Source organism: Alexandromys fortis, unplaced genomic scaffold (genome assembly GCF_014885135.2).
Source record: "Alexandromys fortis isolate MF-2015 unplaced genomic scaffold, M_Fortis_MF-2015_v1.1 scaffold_63, whole genome shotgun sequence".
Lineage (NCBI taxonomy): Eukaryota > Metazoa > Chordata > Mammalia > Rodentia > Cricetidae > Alexandromys > Alexandromys fortis.
In genome coordinates, this window is record NW_026067953.1 from 7,207,269 (window position 1) to 7,229,962 (window position 22,694).

Consider the following 22,694-nt stretch of genomic DNA (forward strand, 5'->3'; position numbering starts at 1 on the left):
GAGTACAGCAGTGTGAAGCTCTCCTCTTGCCTTTTGTCACTCATGGCCCACAGGGAATAGTGCAAGAATGCTTACAGCACACAGTTAGCAGGTGTAGATGGCCCAAAGACTCAAGCAACCAAAGTCCCTGGAACCAAAAAGAAAGACACCTTGGGCACCATGTCGCTGTGTGTCAGTACAGAAACTGGGGTCTGAGGGAAGTCTAGGGCTGAGAAATCTTCCAAGCCAATCTCAGGTGCGTGCTCTCTTAGTGACACAGGTGGCCTGCTTTAGACGGCGCCACTCTTCCTTTCCCATGCTCTGTTCTGGAGCAAAGCGCTTTTAAGTCATATACTAGTTTTCAAAGCCTGCCTAAAACCACTCAGCTGTGTGCAGAGTCAGGCTTTCTGGGGAGTGCGGCTCTGCTTCCGTGGGAGCAGCTTCCGAGTGCTGCTGGAGCTGGTTTTGCTCTCACCAGAAGACCCAGACATTCAGCCAAGAACCAAAGGGCCAGAAGGTCACTGGGTTGGGGGTGGAAGGAGGAGTCTTCACGGAGTCGGGCCAGAGAATGCCATTATTTAAGAGATGATTGAAGACCTTCTTCAAAACTGACCCAGAGAGCCAGAGCTCTGGGGTTGCAAGAATGCCAAGCACCCAGTTTGCAGATTCTTTTGTTGACCTGATGTGGTCAAGCCACGAGAGGAGAATGGAAAGAGTTTCTTTGCTTTACAAATTCAGTAGCTGGGCTTTGTCAGCGAGGGCAAAGAATCGAAGCAAAGGTTTGCCGCTGTGGCCTCATCTTCTTGTTTATTCAGGACTTATTACTCAACATTCTTGGACCATGGACCCATCCTCAGGCCAAAACACATAACTGCCCCCCTCTGTGCTAGACAGGGGGTGAGGGGCTCAAGAGATGCAAAGACAACCAAGATGGAGGCTTAAGCAAGGGGAGTGTGGGTGTGACTATGATCTAGAAGAAATGGTGAGAAATAGCCCAGCAAAGGTTTAAGCAAAGGATTTGGGAGCTCAAAGGAGGAGGCTCTAGTGGGCTCAGAATAGGAATAGTAAAGACCCAAGAAGACCTCCTAGAAGGAATCGCATAGGGAGTATTAAAGACAAGAAGGAAAAAGTGGCTTCTCGATGGTCCCTGACCTTAGAAGTGTCCCTGCTAGAGGAAAAAGCCATGTTCCAAGCTTTCCTCCTCTTCAAATTCATACGCTGAAGACGACATCTGAAAGTACCTACATTTGGAGATGGAATCTTTGAAGGCACAACTGAAGTAAAACAAAGCCCCAACCCACCACGATTGGTGCCCTTCTAAGAAGAGAAAACTAGACAAAGGGAAGAGGAAGAGCACTCATGGCATAAGATAGCTGGCTACAAGTTAGAGAGAGAGAGACACACACAGCAGAACTACACCCTGTGGCCCTCAGAAGTCCAGCCCTACAGCCACCTTGCTCTCGCCTTCCAGAAGAATGATGTAATACACTCCTGCTCATTAAGACACCTAGTTTGTGACCCTCCGTTATGGACACATTTGAAGACAAACATTCTGCAAGACACACACACACCTCCCACACTAGAGTCTGCTCCCAGGCTTCAGGGAGGATGGACTACCTCACCCTCCCCCCTCCTTGTTTGCTCTCAACAGCCTTGTTGAAGAGACCCTATTAGTCTGCGTGTGGCTCTGCAGTTTGACTTGGAATCCCATATCCCCAGCTTCATGGTCAGAAGGCTGCCCTGGAATGTGACCCTGGCAAGCCTTCCCTGCTCAAGAGAGCCAAGGCCAAGTCCGCACTGTCTCCTGTGGTCTTGATGACTTTGTTTCCTATTAACTCATTGGTGACTTATCCATCCGTAGAGGTACCAGGGTTTCCTATGCCATGTTTTTGCTTGTTTATTTTTTTGTTTTGGTATCATTGGAGGTATAGAATATTTATAGTGAATTACTCAGTTTATAACTATTTTCTGAGCTTATATATGAGGGTAAAAAGGAGATCTACAGCTTATGTTTGATATGTCCATATGGTGGTTTGGGAAAGGATTTTGTGACTCTAGACTCTCAGGAAAAGAACTGATTGTCAGGAACTTACCTTAAAGAGATGTGGCTTACCACATCATGACTGAAAGTTAACATGGGACAATATCAGACCTCCCGGTACCGTCAGCCTGAGGGTCTGCATTGCTCACTGGCTCTCCCTCCTCCCAACATATGAGACTCTACACTCACCTCTGAGCATCCTCAGTCACTAGCGAAGCAATGACATGCCCATAGTCAGTTTCTGGACCCCCATCTCTTTCCACAACACCATGTTTGTCTTGATAATAAAGAACCCAAAGGTTTTTAAGTGAATCTGGGTCACATGACCTCATATAGCAGTGCTATTTCCAGATTTCCCCATGGAGACTGCCTGCAGCAGAATTGGCTCTCCCAGGATACTCCGTCTTTGTGCAGCCACACCGTGGTCTCAACAGGGGTTGGACTCCCTCCACTCACTGCACCCCATTTCCCATGGTCCCTTGAAGGAACTCAAGGTAAGGGGGAAAAAGGGATTGGTTGGCCAAAGCTGTCTTTGACAATTCCCCTGGCCACTGCCTCAACTTTCAGCTTCCTTTTGTCAGTGAAAGTAAAATTTTTATGGTTAAAATCTAACTGTAGTCTTGGAAGGTATCAACGTTTTCTGTTGTGAAGTAGAATGTTGGTTTAACTATGTAATATGTATTACATTTGTTTAGGCTGCATTTGTTTAACTAGGCAAATGTGTATTGCGTTTGTTGTGCCTTGGCTGCCGAAGGCACCTGATTGGTCTGACAAAACATTGGACAGCCAATAGTTAGGCAGTAGAGGGATAAGTGGGGCTGGCAGGCAAAGAGAATAAGTAGGAGGAGGACTCTAGGATCAAGAGAGGAAGAGAGGGAGATGCCCAGGGCCGGCCAGGCAGCCACCAGGCAGCCAGACACAAAGGAAGCAGGAAAAGTAGAACATACAGAAGGAAAGAAAGATAAAAAGCCCAGAGGCAAAATGTAGTTGACAAGGAACAGGTTACTCTAAGTTATAAGAGCTAGCTAGAAACAAACCTAAACTAAGGCCCAGCATTCGTAACTTATAATGTCTACATGTCATGATTTGGGGGCTGGTGGTCCAAGAAAGCCTGCTACATCTGTCCTTAGAGATCAAAGATCAGAAGAGGGCCTCACCACTCAGGGACACTCTCAAGGTGCCACTTCAGGAAGTAGAAGAAGAGCTCTCTGCAAGTCAAGTCATAAAATGCTAACTCACTTATCTAGAAAGTTCCCAAGAGTCTTGCTGGGGTGATATCTGTGCCACATTGTTCCAGGTTTCTCTTAGATTACAGACATACCCCAAATCAAGACTCTTTTTGGTGCTAATCTGCTTGACTAAAAGGAAAGCCTTAACCCACTGTCAAGTTTCCTGTTCCCATAAGGCTCTCTTGGAACTCCTGCACTTTGTCCTGAAGGGTGAAGAGGCACCTGCTCCTTTCCCCCTCCCTGCTGGAGAGGAAAACAGGACTTCAAGGTTTAAGCCCCGCACTGCACAAAAGCGTGGCGATATCTTTAAAGATCTGCACAGATGTTCTGAGGGTCTGGGTGGGACTCTGCCTGCTTTAAGGAGTTGGATATGACTGAGATATCCTGGGCTGGGGATGTGGCTCAGATGACAATGTTTGTCCAGCATGTATAAGTACCCAGCACACATAACTGCTTGTGGTTCTCACAATGTAATCCCACCATTCAGGGGTAGAGGCAGGAGAAGCACACATTGAAGGTCGTCCTTGACTAAAGAACAAGTCGGCCTAGATAAGTGAGACCCCATCTTAAAACAAACAAAAAGGCTAAGCTGTCCAGATAATGGAAGCGTGTCCAGGAAGTCTGAGATGGGGCATTTCCTATAAACCTCTGCCACTGTGAACCTCTTGTACTCATAAATACTGCTCAATCTCAGAGGACCCTGATTTTCCAAGGGGTTGTGCTCTACTTGGATGCTGCAGACCCTCCTCACACTCTACACAGACAGTGCCAGAGTTCATGCAGAACCAGGACATGTGCTCATCATCCCCAGGGCTGGGTGCATGGCCACCCACAGACACCCCCTTTCTGGAGAGGCTTGAAAAGGGCACAGCTTCGCTCCAGTTTAAAAGAGAGCTCGATAAGGGGCCTGAGAAATGGAGTGGCCTGTCACTCGTCACTAACGGTCACTAACTTGACTCCAAGTCACCATTCACCTGCCATCACGGCACACAGCGCATAGCACACGCGTGTGTGGGATTCTGGGGAATGTGAGCAACAGGCAGTCTTGACTTTGAGGGAGTTGGCGGCATTCTTAGAGACTATCCAGTTCCACTCACAATACCAGCGAGAGAGGGAACTAGAGCGCACCATCGTGCAGGCTTGCAGCAGGAAGCCTCCAAAACAGAAATCTGAAAGCAACGTAAAATTAACTTTTAGTTCTCCATTTGTGAAGCCTCACTCAGCTGCATGGCTCCCAATACCAGACAGTCTAGTCCTGACCAATATTCAAAGCCTTGTCTCTCATTCTAAGTCTAACTGCTCTCAGCCTGTGCCCATGTGGCATGCTGGGTAACATAAAAGAGCAGATGACCCAGTGAGCTCACAGCCAAGGCTGCCCCCCACTAGGAGTCCTGACCATAACATGAACATACTCTGCTCAACACCTTTGCTCGTGCTGTTCCTTTTATTATTACCTATTACCTTTCCCAACCCCACTCCAACAGGAAAACCCGCTCAAACCTCCACTCATTCCCTGGAGGCCAGAAAAGGCCATCTCAGTGTGGAATTCACACAGAACGCTCCTTCAGCATCTGGCTGATGTAGCGCCTGATGCCGAGAGGGGCTCTGTGGGTATCTGTCTAATCAAGTGGACCTGGAAATCTATGACCTCCCTGGCCAGGGTGACCCCAGTGTGGACCTTAGTTGTAGACCATAGTGTTGAGCGGTGATTACTTTGTCAGATTTCACAATTCCCACCAACTTGCCTGACTCCTGCCAAGAACTCAAGGAATGACTGAATTCACCAGCAATAACAAGTTGGGCCTTTGTGGGCGACTCTACCTATGATGCTATCCGTTTCTCTTTCTCATTCAAATCCTCCTCACTCCACTCATTGTGTGTGGCTCATCTACTCATTCAGCAGATTCTCATCAGGCACTAAAAACACAATGGTGAACAAGACAGAAAGTTCCCTCTGGGCCTCGAGAGGTTAAATAACCAGGAATGTCTATTTATCACTGTACAGAGTGTGGGCCAGAGGACAAGTACAAGATGCTACAGTCACCCCCTGAGTCCCCACCGAGTTCTTCATCCACCCTAGCAGCTTCATCCTGGTGGACGGTGCCCTAGAGAACATGGCCACCCCTCACTAGGCTCAGAAACGGAAAACATATATCGGCTCTTTGTCCCCAACAGGAATGAAGCAGAGACTGGAATCTTCTTTGCATTTGCATTATTTCATATATCTGCCCTCAAATGATTATCCCCCCTCCCATGGGAACTATGGAAGATGCCAATTTCATCCTGATCCCGGATGTGAAGTCTGTTCTGTCTGACCTCAGTGATTCCCGAGGGATGTGTAAAGACCTGTGAAATATGCAGAGCTCATAAATCAGGTCTGGCTGTATGTCTGCAAATGGTCTAATTTGAACAAGAGTCAGACAGCACTGAAAATCCCCCAGGCATCATTGCCTCTCCAGCACTACCACGTCAGACGTCTCCAGAGTCCGCCCCAGATGCTGACTGCCTAGGGCAGGACCAGCTCAGGCTGTCCCCATCTCCCCTCTGGCCCCGCTCCAGCAAGCTGGAGGGAAATGGAAGGTCAGTCCTTGACTTCTTGTCTGCTGTCTGGAGTACCCCAGAGAGAAGAATTCTGTGAATGTCCCTCCCTAAACAGATCCTAAGGAGATGGGCTGAGAACCTTCCCCAGACACAGCCTCAGAGTGACTGCAGGTTCCCAGGGCATGTTGGCATGAGACACAATGGAAGGACAGTCTCTGGGCTTGTATGAGGAGGGACTCTAGGTGCTGGTGGGTGTGTGGGAGCCAGTCTCTCCCATTATGTCCCCAAGAATGTCCTTAAGAACAGGCCAGTAGGGATAGAACTTCTCAGGTCTATCTAAGCCCACAGATCGTCACTGGCACCTGTTCCCACCAGCCTCTCTGCTTCCCAGGGCTCTTCCCAGGGCGGCCACATGCCAGCACCATGCTGAGTGTGGGGCCCCCACAGCGGCCATCGTGGTTCCCATGGTCTCCCTTGGCACTCAGTACAGCACGAGAAAGCATAGAGGGTGGGGCTTATGTGAGGGCTGAGAGAGCAAGTGAGGAAAGGAGGGGAGTCTCATTACCCGGGAGGTCAGCACCCACACTTGCCTTCAATCCGTCCACCAATCCATTCATCTATTCAGCCCTGAGATTATAACTTATTGAGAGCCCACTCTGCCACAGGCCGTGGACACATAGCAGGTGCTGGTGTAATGCCTGCGGGCCAGGAATGCCCCCACCAGGAATCCAACCCACTTCCCGAGCCCTGCATCATGCCCTCTATATAAAAGATGTAAACAAGGCACATACCTGTTATAGGGAGCCCTCTCTTTTCTGTTTCCAGCTTGAGGTTCAAGGAAGCTGGTTAGAAAGTCTGCCTAGCCCACAGCTCTCACAAATAGTCTGCCCTGACAGAACACTGTGAACCCATGTGTCCAGATAGACTGGCAGTTCAAAGGAGAAGAGAACAAGGGTATTCAAGTTGCTTTGGTACCAGGGTCCCAGAGATGGCACAAGAGCCCCTTCAATGGGCACTGAGTGGACAAAGGGCAGAGAAGAATCAGCATGCTTGCTTAGTGAGTCAGCAACAGGATGCATATATATATATATATGAAGGCATCTGTGGCTAGCTTGGACCACAAATACGAAGGCGCTATCACCATATCCCACTTTCGTGTACTGGGAGGCACAATAGCCCTGGCCACCTCCAAGGCTGAGCTAGAAAAACAGTTTGTACCCTGAAGCTTGAGATTGGCCAGGACCACACACTGAGACCACCATCTCTACCATGCCCATCTAACTAATTTCAACACTATATACTTAGAACTTCCTCTAACCTTGGCAGGTGAATTTGACCCAAGGTCATCCAGCAGGTATTGTCTGGGAACCTGGTAGCATAGCCACTTTGGTTAGAACCATCACAGCAGAAGCAAGTGGGGCCTGTTCTTCAGCTGTAGTGACCACACTTCATCCCTCCCCTTGCAAAACCACTCTTTTCACACACACACACACACACACACACACACACACACACACACACAGCTGGCTAATTTGAGAATGAAACACAATTACAAAAAACATGACCAGCCCAAAGAACCTAAGATGAGAGCCAAGAAGAGCATGGAGGTCATTAAGAAAATTGCCATGCTGGGCACAGGGGACATGACTATGGCACAAAGACACCAGAAGCTGGCCACACCCCGACAGTGAAGTTTACCCAGCTCACGGAGGCCAGTCAGTGTACTGTGCCTCCACCAGCTGACCAGTGCCAACTACTAAAGCTATGGCTGCAGAGGGAAGGGGCATGTTCTCTGATGACTTCAGAATTAGCGCCACCCAGCAGAAGGTGTCACTGTTTGAAACACAAAAGTAGACCAGAGTTGTAGCATCTGAACAGCCCAGGTGAGAAAGTGTGAGCAGAAAATCCAGAGTGCACAAGCATGCACACATGCGTACATGCTCCTGCACACATGCGTACATGCTCCTGCACACATGCGTACATGCTCCTGCACACATGCGTACATGCCCCTGCGCACGCGCGTGCACACACACACACACACACATACACACACTGCTGGGCAGATTTGGAATGATAGAACATTCTGGAGCTAGAGGGGACCTGACAAATCACATGGTTCAGAGAGCTGTGTATGTGTACCACAAACCTGTCTTGCATGATTGGATTCTCCTTCTCAAAGCAATGCTTTTATGCTACATAAAAGAAAGTCCATAGGACTGCAAAGGAAACCTCTATACTGAAAAGACAGTGATCAAAACATTTTAAAAGACAAATGTGTGATAGAGCTCTCTCTCTCTCTCTCTCTCTCTATATATATATATATATGTATATATATATACTTTTAAATAATGATTTAGTTAGTGTGTATCTGTGTGTGTATCTCTGTGTGTGTATCTCTGTGTGTGTGCGTGTGTGTGTGTGTGTGTGTGTGTGTGTGTAAGCAGGCATCTGGAAGCTGGAGGTCAATGTCTGGTGGCTTTCTCAGTCACTCTCCATCTTACATTTGGGATGCTGAGCCTGGAACTCACCAATGCAGCTAGGCTGACTGTTCAGTAAGCTCCAGAGACCCTGTCCATCTCTCCTGTTCTCCTGTGCTGGGGAGAGAAGCAAAGGCTTCCATGTTCAGTTTTTTTTGCTTGAGTGTTGGGACCAAACTTGAATCCTCACGAATAGCAGGCACTTGACTGACCAAGCTGTCTCCCCAGCGGTGTATATACGTATGTCCTTATTAATGCGCTAAATAGCAAGGTTGGGCAGCAGACATCATGTCTTCCAGTAAATTCTAGAGTAGTGACAAGCATGAATAAGACTTCAAAAGCAGTTCAAACTAACTGCCCCAGCTGCGCTGTGATCTGTAAATACACGGCTTTATACAGTCAAGGGTCCTAAGGCAAGTTACCAACATACTGGATTGGCAATGGTCGCTTTCAATTATACATTAGCCAGGGACGATAAAACTAGAGGCCTTGATTTAAATGTACTGACCCCAGATTAAGAGGCCTAATATAATACTAACCCTTTTCACAGCTAACAGCACTTAAATCAGAGAGGCCAACTGACTTTCTTAATGCCCTCAGCCAATAAGTAGTGAGCCCTTACTCAGCTATCTTTGCTGTCCCTTTAACAGTACAGCATGCTACCTCAATTTAGGCTTTAATATCATCAGTTTTTAAGAAAAGTAAGACTTTTTAATGAAGTTAAGCAATTTGGGGGTTGCAATTTAAAAAAAGATATTTCTGTCTTTCCTTAGTGAACAAATGGGTGGACAGGGGCTCTGTGGCTTGAGATGTGGTCCTAGATTAATAACATTGCCCCTCTCCACGGAAGGTCAAGCTAACTCGGACTGCTGGAGATGAAATGATAACTCAACCCTCAGCCTCCGAAAGCGTGCAATAGTCAGGCTATTTTCCAGGAGAAAGAACACAATAGCAGCAACAACTAGGGCAGTGGGGACACAATGACGGGATAGGAGAAATCAACGGCAATGGTGAGGTTTGAAATCATGATGGTAGTTGACTTGTGAGCCCTCTGCCCGGAGCCAGATTCTGGATTAGACCACTCGCGTTCTCGTATATTATACTATGTAATTTCTCAGAAGAATCCTTGGACATCGGTGAGTGCTGTCCCTGTTTACAGTTAGAAAAATGGAGGCTTGGAGATGCTAGGGAAAGAAGCAGATGAAGAACCCTGGGTGAGGGCTGCCAGGGCGCAAGCTTGCTGGAGCAGTTCAAGGGCTTCTGCCCAAAGCCAGCCGCGGAGTTCCTGCTTCTCTGGAGACACCATTTCCTCCCCAAGCCTAGTTGGTCCCAAATCCCTCAGCGGCTAAGGAACCCTCCACAATTCACATTTTCTAAGCCTGAGGTCTGGGCTTCAAGTTACAGCCCAAGCAGGAGGCCTGGAGGAAAAAAAATTACAGAACAGAAAAAAGGCGAGGGAAGATCTCCAGTTCCTCCCTCGTTTGTGCTGACCACAGACCTGCCACACTGTGGCTGGGGTTTCTACATGCTCTTGGCCTTGTCTTCGGGCTGGGAACAAATGCCACACTGGGCTGACTTCCCATGGCTTTGTCTCATAACTTAAACAAACCAAGCTTTCTGGCACTTTGAAGCAGATTCTGAGTAGTCTCCTCAAAGCCTTGACGGCCTGCAGAGCGGGTGTGGTCAAGCTCAGCTTTGAGCCATTTTTAAGGTTTCTAAAGAATTAGGTCTTCGGTGCATTTCAGGCTGAATCGCCATTCTGGTTGTCACACCAAGACCCTAGCAGCCTCCCCCACGAATCATTCCCAGTGAGTGACACTCCATGCAGACTCCAGGTGAGGTGTTCTCATGCAAGCAGGCATGGCTATGCCTATTTTACAATTTATAGACAAAGACATAGACCCCAGGCCTCAGAAGTAGGAAGCAGTCAACCAAAGAGAAGGTCAGAGCCTGGATGACTTCAGAACTTCAGCCCCTCCATTCCAGAGCCTTCCTGGCTCTGCCTTTTTGTGCCACATTACCAACTCCTAGGCCCCCTTGTCTTTCAGCTGCTTGCATGGTATCTGATCTCCCTTCCTCAACCACAGACCCCTGGCTGTTCCCCTCTGTGCCTAAATCAGAGAGCCTGGAATTAATGAAGCACTCTGTGAAGTAAATTAGTAGACCAAATACTGGCCAGCTGTCAGGAAAAATAACTCGAGTGTCTTAGGCCAATTCCGTGCATCTTACAAAAGTATCTGTTATTTGTTGTTCTCTGCCGACTTGGGTGCAGTGATCACTAACAATGCAATGTCAGACCAACTGGGGAACCACAGGCAGTTTCTTCCATGTCAACTATGTCTGACTGCCCTCAGCCCCCATCTAGAGAATCTGGTCACCATATCTTTTGTGGTTGTAAGAACTGGTTGACACATTGGTAGTCTTAGGAATGGCCAGGAGGATCCCTGAAATTTCTGGAGCAGCACAGCTCTGGAAAAAAAACAGTTTTTTCTACTGCAGAACAGAACACATCACAAACCTCTGTTACTGGAGGCGTCTCTAACTTGCTACTGAGCCAAGTTGGTTAGCAAACCAGGCTTATGTAGAATGTCACCCAGAGAGATGACATGTTGAAGGCCATAAGGAATAAACATTCAGAGGCTAGTGGCAACCACATTCTGGGTTTGGTTCTCAGAGGTAGTGTGTCATGAGGGAAAGGTTCCAGAATGACAGCCTGAATCTAGGAAGCCACTCGCTCCTTGCTTTTAGTTTAGCACAGCCAGCCTCTCTTTCCCCAGATGGCTCTTAGTTGGCTCACAACTCTGTGTATTGTTTGATCTGCACTATGTCTGGGTCCAGGTCAGTGACCTTGGCTCCAAAGCCTTTCTTCCATGTCAACTATGTCTGACTGCCCTCAGCCCCCATCTAGAGAATCTGGTCACCATATCTTCCGTGGTTGTAAGAACTGGTTGACACATTGCATCCAGCCAGGAATCCCAGCAGCCTTGTGGAGCTAGTCACCCCCAAGCCAAGCTGCCATTTTTCTCCATGCAAAGCATTCTTGGCTTGGGGACTGTAATTCTTGGGTCAATATGTCCCTGTCTACAAAAGTGTCCCAAGTAATCTAGACTTGTAGCCGGGGACTCAGACACTCCAACCTGAGACCATACTGTTCCAGAACAAACAGAATTTAGTCACCACTAAAGTGGAACCCAAAACAGAGAGGTCAAGAAGGAAGCTCAGGGATATGGGGGAAACTGGGGACCCAGGGCTCTGTCAGCCTACAGAAAGAGGACACAGGCTTCTCTGAAAGAAAATCAAAAATGCGCAAAGCTGGGCTCCAGGGACAGAGACAGCCTTTAACTTGCTCAAGGTGACTCCCACTTTATGAAAGGAAACCAGGGAATGAATGGAAGGGGGCAGAAGCCCAAAGGCAAACCATCATAAAGAGGTTTATTCCGAACACTACACCAGAATTGAGACAAGTCTCTAGACCCATTTCCAGCTTCCAGAACACCAACGGGGAGGAAGAAATGAGCTATGCATAGCCACTCCAGACAAACACCTTTGTGTCCACAAGGAAGTAGCAAGGAAAAAAGACAGAGTTAGCAACTGAGGCAATTAGGAAAGCTGTCCAAATCAGACTCTATAAAAGCAATGGGGGAAAGGCATTTGCAGGGGGTGGGGAGATGCACGTGTGTGCAGATGTGTGCCCGCATGAGTGTGTATGAGTGTGTGTGTATGTGTGTGTGTGTGTGTGTGTGTGTGTGTACAGGTACATATGTGTGGGTGTTCATGTAAAGTTCAATACCAAATAAGTCTTCCTTTTTATTATATTTTATTTCATGTTCGTGTGCACACACATGTTATGCCACAGTGCCTGTGTGTAAGTCAGAGGACAATCTGACAGCACCTGTTCTCTCCTTACCAAGCATGTAGATGAGGTATTGTGGATCCCAGGAATCAACTTGAGAACCAAGTACCCTTAACCACTGAGCCATCTTGTGGCCCTCACTTTTTTTTTAAGGCATGGTCTTTCACTGAACTTGGAACTTTGGAACTTGCTGACTAGGCTGGACTGGCTGGTCACCAAGCTCCAGGGATCTGCCCATCTCCACTTCCCCATAGTTGGAGGTAGAGACTAATGCAGTCATGCCTGGGTCTTCTCTGTAGGTGCTGGGGATCCCAACTAAGGCACTGATGCCTGTGAGGCAAGCATTTCGCTTACTAATCTATCCCCCAGTCCTGGGAAAAGGGCATTTATGAGACAATAAATCTAAGTACCATCCATCATGGTAAAATGGATTATTGCTGACATTTATAGGTTTGATAATGAATTTTAATTGTTTAAGGGGGACTTGGGGTTGGTTTTGTGGTCTTCTTATAAAGAATCTTTACCTTTTTTTAGCTCTTGGATAGAGCAGAGATACAAGGAACATATCTAAACATAATAAAGGCAATATACAGCAAGCCAACAGCCAACATCAAACTAAATAGAAAGAAACTCAAAGTGATCATACCGAAATCAGAAAAAAGACAAAATTATCCACTCTCTTTATATCTATTTGGTACAGTACTTGTGGTTCAGGCTAGCGCAATAAGACAACAAAAGGAGATCAAGGGGATACAAATCAGAAAAGAAGAAGTCAAACTCTAACTATTTGCTGATGATATGATAATTTACATTAGGAACAAGACAAAATGGCAGCCTACAGAATGGGAAAAGATCTTCACCAACCCCACATCAGACAGAGATCTCTAAAATATACAAAGAACTCAAGAATTTTTTCATCAAAAGAACAAATAATCCAATAAAAAAAATGGGGTACACACCTAAACAGAGAACTGTCAGCAGAGCAATCTAAAATGGCTGAAAGACACACTTAAGGAGATGTTCACCATCCTTAGCCACCAGAGACATGCAAATCAAAACAACTCTGAGATTCCATCTTACACCTGTAACAATGGCCAAGATCAAAAACACTGATGACAACTTATGTTGGAAAGAATGTGGGGTAGAGGGAACACTCCTCCATTGCTGGTGGGAATACAAGCTGGTACAGACCCTTTGGATGTCAGTGTGGTGACTTCTCAGATAATTAGGAAACAACCCTACCCAAGACCCAGCAATACCACTTTTGGGTATATACCCAAAGGATGCTCATCCATGCCACAAGGACATGTGCTCAACTATGTTCATAGCAGCATCGTTTGTCATAGTTAGAACCTGAAACGACCTAAATGCCCCTCAACTGAAGAATGGATAAGGAAAATGTGGTACATTTACACAATGGAGTACTACACAGCAGAAAAAATAATGACATCTTGAAATTTGCGGGCAAATTGATGGATCTAGAAAACATCATATTGAGAGAGATAACCCAGACCCAGAAATACAAATATCATATGTACTTACTCATAAGTGGCTTTTAGACATAAAGGGAAAAAAGCATCCTACAATTCACAATCCCAGAGAACCTAGACAACATGAGGACACTAAGAGAGACAGACATGGAGCTAATCTACATGGGAAGTAAAAATAGACAAGATCTCCTGAGTAACTTGGAAGCATGGGGACCATGGAAGAGGGTTGAAGGGGAGGGGAGAAGAAAGGAGGGGAGTGGGAAAAAAATATATATATCCAATAAAACAATTAAAAAATAAAAATAAAATGAAGAATCTTTATCTTTTTTAGATAATTCTACAATATTAAACTCATTTGGCATCTTGCTTTGCTTCAAATCACAGAACAAAGTAGAAGCTAAAGAGATGGCGGCTGTGCCAACAACCACTAACCTTGGGCAGCAAGAAGAAAATCAGCCATTGTGTTCTCTCAACTCTTGTCCAGTTCAAAATTTTATAGAAAACAAAATGTCATTTGAAAAGGGAGTGAGCAAGGACTTCGCTGGTAACACTGACTTCCACACTGGCTCTCCAGAAATCCTTCAATAAACCTTCACAGCCCACGCAGCAGGTTTGTCATCAACGGTTCAAACGAGGACCCAACCTGACACACAGTGTGGCTGCAGCCAGGTCTCTTAACTTCCCTGTGATTTGACCCCTTGTAGACACAACATAAATACCAGTCTTACTGTGTTACAGGCTGAGGACCCATGACCCTGAGACACAAACCCCGAACCAGTGCTTGCTGTCAGGACTGGGGCTGCTGCTAGTGATGCCCTTAGGTTTGCTTTGATGGGGAGGAGATGCGCTCTTCTCTCCATGGGCCACCAAAGTCAGAAATGTCTGCGGGTCTCACGGAATTCTCATCACTTCCTCAGGAAGAAGTCTTCCCTGGCTCCAGGAATGCCTGTTCTCTGCTCCGAAGGCCTTCTTCCCTGCACATTGCACCTGACCATCTCTTCCCTGCTACCTTGCTCCCAGCCCCCTGCCTCCTGTCCCAGTTAGAGAACTGCCATTCCCAGGCCTTCGCCTGCTCTGGCCCCCGGCCACCACCTCTCACAATGCCCATAGGGGCCTTGGCCTTGGTAAGTCAGGAAACGGCGGGGTGGAGGGAAGGGAAGTCAGAACTCAGAACTTATGAATGCATAATGCTGAACATTTTGGAAATGGATGGGCCTAGTGCCAGTCCTTCCTGGGGTTCCAAGATTGTACTCGGCTTACAAAAGAGCCATTATTAAAGGCTCCACATGTCTATGTAACAGGTTCAGAACCACAAGCGGTATGACGTCAGAGGGATCACAAGATCCCTTCCCAGCTATGTTCTAAGTGCCAAGAGCCTTGAGTCCCTGGAAGGAGGTATGTGGGAGGAAGGAGGACCCCAGGAGCCCTAAGGCTGTGAGTGCCCAGCTGTTCTACAGAAGAGGGTAGTGAGATGGACCAAGACCTGTCCACACCAGGACCAGATGAGACCCCTTTCAAAAGCTTTACAGCCTTCAAACTGTTATCACACCCCTTCCTCACCACACATGTGGTTAGTCACTCGGCGCATCTGCCCTCCAGGTGTCTCCTGGGCGAGCAGGGCCTCTTCCCTCTCCATATTTATGTATAATTTATATATATTCTCTCTCTCTCTGTAACACACACACACACACACACACACACACCTCCTTTGGGACCATTTCTTTTCTATGAGATGGGAGCTGTGAGCTGGGCTCACATCCTAACTGCAATGGCCTCACCTGCTGGAATCCATATTTACCTTTCCAAAAAGAGAAAGGTTGTAGCTAAAGAATGTCCAAAAAGTCCTTCCCCATTACAATGGCCTATTGTTCTGCTCTCTGTCATAAGGAAGCAAGATGCTATCTTCTCCCCCAGAGCTACAAGGCATGTGGCTTGACTGGGTTCCACATTTCCTTTCCTAGGCTTGTTTCTAGTTAAGGTAAATCTCCATCAGCATGTACACATGTGTCCTGACATACACCCCAGGTCCTTTGAGAGCAGCAATACAAATTGTGAGCTCAGGTATACCCAGTTTTCCCCAGAGTGTTGAAGGACATATATTTTACATACAGTTTGCATATATTTAAATGTAAATTCACATCATTTACATGAATATATTTATATACCGTAATCAGTACAGTCTCTCTAGTTGTTGGTTACAAGCCAATACTCCAAAGCCCTGAAACCCACAAAATCTTATTAAGTAGACGGATGGTCTCCCACACTTTTAAGGCCATGGGAAGAAAGTATTAGAATTTCAATTCATATTTATTTTTATTGCATTCTTTTAAATTTCCTACTTCTTATGTGTGCTTTATATTCCTCAAACCACATGAGAATAACAGGATGCATGTGTCCTATATAAACATGCCTGTAACGGGGATCCAAGCCCAAACGAATTTGGCAGAGGGGGTGCTCATTCTGAAAAGTTGGAGCTTTCGCTGTCAATCTCTCCTTACCCTAGCTCTCCCAAGACTGGAGACAAGTACAGTGATTTAGTCCAACTCCTGCCAGAGGACTGGGCAGGACCCCAGGCAATTGTACTCCAAGGCAGCACTGGCCAACGGAATCTGAAGCTCTCCAGGGTGCTGCCAGTTCCTTTGGGACTCGTGGCATATGGTGTCTGCTTTGCCCCTGCGTCCCCATCATCAAGGTTCCTTTAGACAGAAGAACACAGGCTCTCTCCCAAGAAACCCAGTTTTTTTTTCCAGATCAGCTTATGTTGGCCCTCAAGTCTACTCGGCAGCAAGACTCAGTTCATTCAGTACATAAAAGACAGGGTGTTGGCCTGAGTCTGATAAGAGGCATTGGTTATTTAATTGAGAAAACTTGAGGTTGATCATCAATGAGATCAAAGAAGGGGACAGAGGGATGGATAGATGAATGGGTGGATGTATGGATGGATGGATGGATGGATGGATGGATGGATAGGTAGGTAGGTTATAGATATATGATGGGTAGATTGGTAGATGGATGGCATATGGTGTCTGCTTTTCCCCAGAGTCCCCATCGTCAAGGTGGATGGATAGATAGATAGATAGATAGATAGATAGATAGATAGATAGATAGATAGATGATGGATGTATGGCCTGATAGATGATGGATAGAAGCTTGGATGGAGGGATGATGGATAGATGGATGATGGACAAATGGATGGACGGATGGTGGTGGATAGATACATAGATTGGTCAACTGACAGAAAGATCAAATTGGTTTTCCAGAAAATTGTTAAGTAAAGGGCAAAACTCAATTCCAAAGTCAGACGAGGACCCAGAGATATATCTGGAAAAGAACATTATGCCATCATAGAGAGCAGACCACTGTCTGATGAGCACATTTCGTGGCAGCTAGTTCCTTTGGGAAGCCACGTTAGATTCTGACAGTGCGCTTGAGAAAGTGTACCGTGTGGAAGGACAGGAGCTGCGCTACTCACCTACACACTGGTTGCCCTCATCCATCTGGTACCCAAAGCGACAGACAAGAGGCCTCGAAATCGTGGGGTAGTTGGAAGCTGGTACTGGTGGAGCAGCTGCTGGGTATGGGCCTGAGTAGGATGTTGAGTAGGGATTCGAGTAGGGCCCTCGATACACGGGGTTGGTCCGAGGGATGCACAAATACCCGCCATTCTGGTTGACACACATCATGTCCCCACGGCAAGCCTCAGGGATGGTCCGGCATTCATCGATGTCTGCAACGGCCGCAGAAAAGACAAGTGTCAGTGGCCTCCCGCATGATCCGGAGCTTGTGCATACTGAAGCAGAGCAGACGGAGGGGGATGACCCTCCAGAGCTTCACCCGACTCCTTACAATCTGATTCTCCCCACGTCAGCTAAACTGACTGAAAGTGACCTGTGCTACCAAACATTCCCTTTAAGCCCCATCCACAGAAACCTGGACTATTGTTGACTTCATTTTTTATTGAAAGAATACATTTGTAACCCAGAAAAAAAAATGTGCTCTTTAACATATAGGAATATAGTAAATAAAAACACACATTCAATTAATCAAAGAAAGCCACAGTAAAAATAGAGACAAGTGTTTGTGCATATAAAATTATTCCAGGTACTATCCTGTGTGTTTCCTATAGTCTGAAAAGAAGAGAGCAGGCCTAAGAATCATTCCCATTTCTATTCAAGGTATTAGCTGGGCAAGAGAGAAAGAGACTTTTGCGCCCAGAAAGACAAGACTTGGCTCGGACCTAGTACTTGCTGAGAAAGCAGAACATTGCTTTCAAGTCGGTTCGCGCAGTGCCAGCAAACAGGACCACAACTAGCCCTGCTGGAGAACAGCTGGAAGGAGAGTGGTGGTCTGTCTAGAAAAACCAGGCTTGCTAGGGCGGAATCAAAAGAGGCCCCAAGTCTGGCTCCAGTGGGCAGCAGACCTGGCTTTGGGTGCTGGACCCCGTCACCAGCTCTGGAGCCTGCTCTGTGTGGGCCTGGATCCAGGCAGCTCGCCCACCAAGTCATCTGAGAAACCCATGCCAGCTCCCAGCTTGAGAACGGAGAATACTGTGATCCAGAATGCAATGGTCTGTTCTCTAGTTAAGAGTGACGGGCTGGGCGAGAAGGCCCCTGCCCTCCTTGTGAATCCTTGAAGCAGAGTACTTTATACGGTAAACGCAAGCCTGAGTCTGGGTCTCCCATTTCATTCTGCCAAGCTATCTGACGCCCCTCTTATTCTCAGTTGATGTGACTCAGGAAAGACAAAGGATTTGACCTAAATCAAATCTAATTAAAAAGCCAACTATTCTCCCAGTATGGGAGACTACCCTCTCTACATTCTCTATGTTCCATCCACAGTATGCCATACCTGAGCTTCCTTTTCATGCCTGGTCATTGTCTGTGCTGTTCCTTCCCCTGTGGATTGAGATTTCTTGGGTCCTATTCATCCTTCAGTACCCAGTTCAAACTGGATCTTCACCACTCTTTCCTGAGTCTGCTTTTCAGGGTCCATTGCTGTTACCACCACTCAGCAATGATGTTATCCACCAGCACGTCACTACAGTTACTGAGTCTAAGCCTCTCTCCACTAGAGATCGTGGGAGAGAATTCCCTTCTTCAAAGTACTTCCTCGTTCCTGGGACCTGGGAATCCATGAAGCCGCAGGGCTGATTCCATTCAGGTGACTACTGACCAGCTGGCTTTGAGATGGGAGCATTCATCCTAGATTACATACGGAATGCCCAGTGTGATTGTGTGAGTGGTTAAAAGCAGAAGCAAGAGACTTGGTCAGAGATGCTACAGTCAAAGAGGGGACCCATAAATGTGAAAGACTCTTGACGGCTGAGGGCTGGGGCACAGGCTACAACCACGGAACAAATGCAGTTTCTAGAGTCTGGGAAGGGTCTCTCCAGACAACCAGTAAGGATGAAGGACATGAAACCTAAAATTTCAGGAGGGCGGATCCCACCAACCACTACCATGAGCAAAAAGGTGCTCCCTCTCCTTGAGTCCCAGAGAAACACAGGCCCACCAATACTTTGATATTAGCATGGCAGACAGATGTTGGGCCTCTAGAGGACTCTAGGATCTGAAATGTACACCATTTAAGCTACTACACTTAGGAAACCATGTGGAGGCGGCACTGGGGAAAAGATCCAACAGATATGCTTGTTGACAACTTAGGCTAGTGCTTTGACCCTGGGCAATGCCTAGCACAAGCACACGAGCAACAAGGATGCCATTGGCTCATTCCTTCCATCACTGTGTTCTTTCATGGAGAAGGCATACAAAGATTTGACAACACTGGACAACAGCTGTGGCAGAAATGTCATGGCAATTGGGTGCTCACCAAACATCCCCACTGAACCAAGGACTGTCAGTATCACATACCTAAGCACTGTCCTGTCTGGCGGTCCAGGTCAAAGCCATTTGTGCACTGTTGCTGTAGAGAGGGAGAGAGAAGAAACAGGCCAGGTCACTTGACATGCATTCTTTGTCCCTATAAAAGCATTGCAGAGCATTTAGGAAGAGGAGTAGAGGGGAGAGGCATACTTAACACCCACATAGGAAGCCGGTCTCTATTTGGAAGTGTGTTCTTACAGTCACTGCAGATTTAGAGATGTTTCTCAAACCCCTATACCAGTGCCTCATGAACCCTGCTTTCATCCTTGTAGATTTTGTCATGCCCAAGTGATGAGGAACAGTCATGGCCACATATGAAGCCACAATGCAACAGCCATAATTCCAGGGATGGAGACACCCCCAGTGCTGTCCACCTACCTCTCCATGGAATCCCAAAATAACTCTTTGTTCCCTATGAAATTCTCCCCAAATCTCAGCTGTATTCATAAACCAAAAGCTACATAGCAGACGTGACCACTTTTCTAAGCAAAGATGATGGGGACATTCCTTTCAATTTCAGCAAGGCAGTGGCTCAAAGGACACACATTGGCAGTCCCAGAGAGTTGTAATTTTACCTGTAACCTGAGGTAGAACTGTATATACATTTTTTATTTAGTTTACTTTTATTTTCAAGACAAAAATTTTATTGTGTAGCCCAAGCTGGCCTTGAACTCATGGTCTTCCTATGTCTGCTTCCCAAGTGCTGGGAAAATTTGTGCTTTGGGTTGTGGGCTGAGCCATCTTTCCAGCCTTGACTATGAACTTTTCAAAAGCTGAACCGGGAAGAGTTCAAGGGCCCCTAGCAGGTGCCTGGTGTCTGATACAGGTACTCCTATCTCTAATGCTGCTAGCCTCAAGGTCAGGTTTCCCTGGGCTGCGGGGTGATTGTGAGGATGCTGGGCTTGGCCTGGGCTATGGCTGAGGGTTCCAAGCCTTAGATCCAGGGCAAAGGACCCAGAACTGATGAGACTAGACTCCAGCCCTGCTCTCCAACTTGGTGCTGGGGTAGAATGGGCTCAAGTTGGTCTAGTTGGTTTCCTATTCTCACTGGGCCCTTACTCTCTTCACCCCTTCCCTCTGCCTCAGTTTCTCTCTCTAAAAAAATAGGGTACTGTTATTTACTTTTAAGTGGTTACAAAGAAGAAATATGTTATTATATATGTCTAGACTAATTAACATGATCTTTTGACCATTGTCTTCTTCAGGCCAAGATGTTCTTGGGGCTAGATTAGAAATTGCCAAGGTTCCTCTGAGATCTAAAATTCTAAGATATTCTTCTCAAGCCCTTACTATCTTCAATGGCCTAGGCGTGTCTAATGACTTTTGCATGTACTTCATAATTCTTCCCCTCGCCTCACCCCAATATATTTTTTCAGTGCTAGGCACCAACCCTTGAGCATTCTGGAGAGTTTCTCCGCCTTGCCCCACCTGCAGCCCCTCAGCCTTAGATGGGGCTGACTTTATTTCATCTCCAAGACAGCACACAGAAGGTCACTCTGAGTCATCTAGTCCTGTGGTTCCCAACCTTCCTAACACTGCAACCCTTTAATACAGTTCCTCACGTTGTGGTGACGCCCCCAACCAGAAGATTATCTTTGTTGCTACTTCATAACTGTAATTTTGCTACTGTTATAAATCTTTATGTAAATATTGGTATTTTTCTGTAGTCTTGGGTGACCGTTGTGAAACCCTCTCCCAATGGGTTTGCCACCCACAGGTTGGGAACCGCTGATCTAAGGAACCTTCCCACATTGCTTAGGACTGACACACCTGGTCCAGCTCCCCATGTAGCTTCACAAAAGAGACACTACAGCTTCTCTCAGACCCTCACCTTGAACCCAACCTTACTGTCCCTTTCACACTCCTCCCAGGAGAAGGGATAGCCCCCACTCCAGGCAGCTGAATTATTCAACCCCACACACTGTACATTGGGATGTTTGGATAACCTCCACTTCTCCCTGTCCTCCCCACCTTTTCCACTAGGTATTGTGTTGATGGAGACACACACAGACCCACCCCTGGGGGCCCTTTGCAGCATTCTGGGGGCATCCTGACCAAAAACAAAACAAAACAAAACAAAACAAAAGAAACAAAACCCACCACATTGAACCATCAAATATTTAAGTTAAAATGAATCTCCCCGAGGGACACAAATGAGGCAGCAAGATTTGATTTAAACAGACTTGGATTAGGAGCCAGGATGCTGAGATCCAAGACCACCTTTGCCACTTGGAGCCTACATCACCTTGGGCCAATATCAGCCTCCTAGTGCCTGGACTATGATCTGTGAACCATGGAGTATCTCTTGTTCCTGTGTCCTAGGATTCTAAAACACATCGCTGGCCTTCCTTCCCCTAGTTTTGTGCATTCCTTACCTGTGCATTCCCATGGTGTGGAAGCCATAGCGCCAAGATGGCAACTGTGAGTATCCTGTGGGAGGTGAGAAACCGAGAGTGAGTTCCAAGGGATGTTTAAGTCCGGAAAGCCTGGGTCTCCTGCTGCCCGGGCATTTAGACAGTGGCTTTACCTTGTGCTCGCAAACGGATAGGGCACACTCAGCAGAGCCCAAGGGAGGACCCAGTCCCTAATCACACCACAAGAACAAGCCCCTTACGCTTACTTTGTGTGTTGGACTCGTGAGTTAGGTCACATACTGTATACAAGAGGTTGCTACTTAGGAGCAAAGGGCCAAAGACCCAGTTGTCTAGGTCTTTCATCATTCTGCATGGAATCTGCCCGAGTTAAGCATTATTTAGACATGACTGCAGAGTCAAGAGCCACCGTGTCTTTAATCATGAAAACTAGAACGTGAGGTGCTTTGTGTTCACAGGAAGTCACTCAACCAGAACTTGGGGCCCTCGGTTCACATATGTGATGACCAGGTTTGAGTGGCCCAGCAACCCAGGGTCCACCTTAGCATGTAGCTTATGAGAACCTCCATCCCAAGGGTAAAAGACTGAGCAACCCATGCAGTCCCCAGAAGAAGAAAGACAGTGGGAAACAGCAGGAAATGCCATGACACCATGGCTCAGCCAACATGGCCACCCACAAGCCAGTAAACAGCTCTGCCTGTGGGTAATTTGGTTCTTTGCTGTGGCTCAACTTTTGTCTGGTGAAACTGTGGTCACCAGTATGCTTTAAAACTTCAAAGTCTGCCTCACTCACACCCAGTAAGATGCCTGTTTGTGCATTGTGCTCATAT

General features: G+C 47.0%; 1 protein-coding gene across 2 annotated transcripts in view; it reads right to left on the reverse strand.

Annotated features, from left to right (window-relative positions):
* The window catches only part of Fbln5 (fibulin 5), a 70,650-nt gene that overhangs the window by 44,205 nt on the left and 3,751 nt on the right, over nt 1-22,694 (reverse strand). For both annotated transcript variants that reach the window (XM_050151469.1, XM_050151470.1), the window contains exons 2-4: nt 21,868-21,922; nt 19,481-19,532; nt 17,083-17,337 (exon numbers count right to left, since the gene is read on the reverse strand). In XM_050151469.1, the coding sequence (XP_050007426.1) occupies nt 17,083-17,337; nt 19,481-19,532; nt 21,868-21,922 (362 nt within the window). The remainder of the gene's footprint in view (nt 1-17,082; nt 17,338-19,480; nt 19,533-21,867; nt 21,923-22,694) is intronic.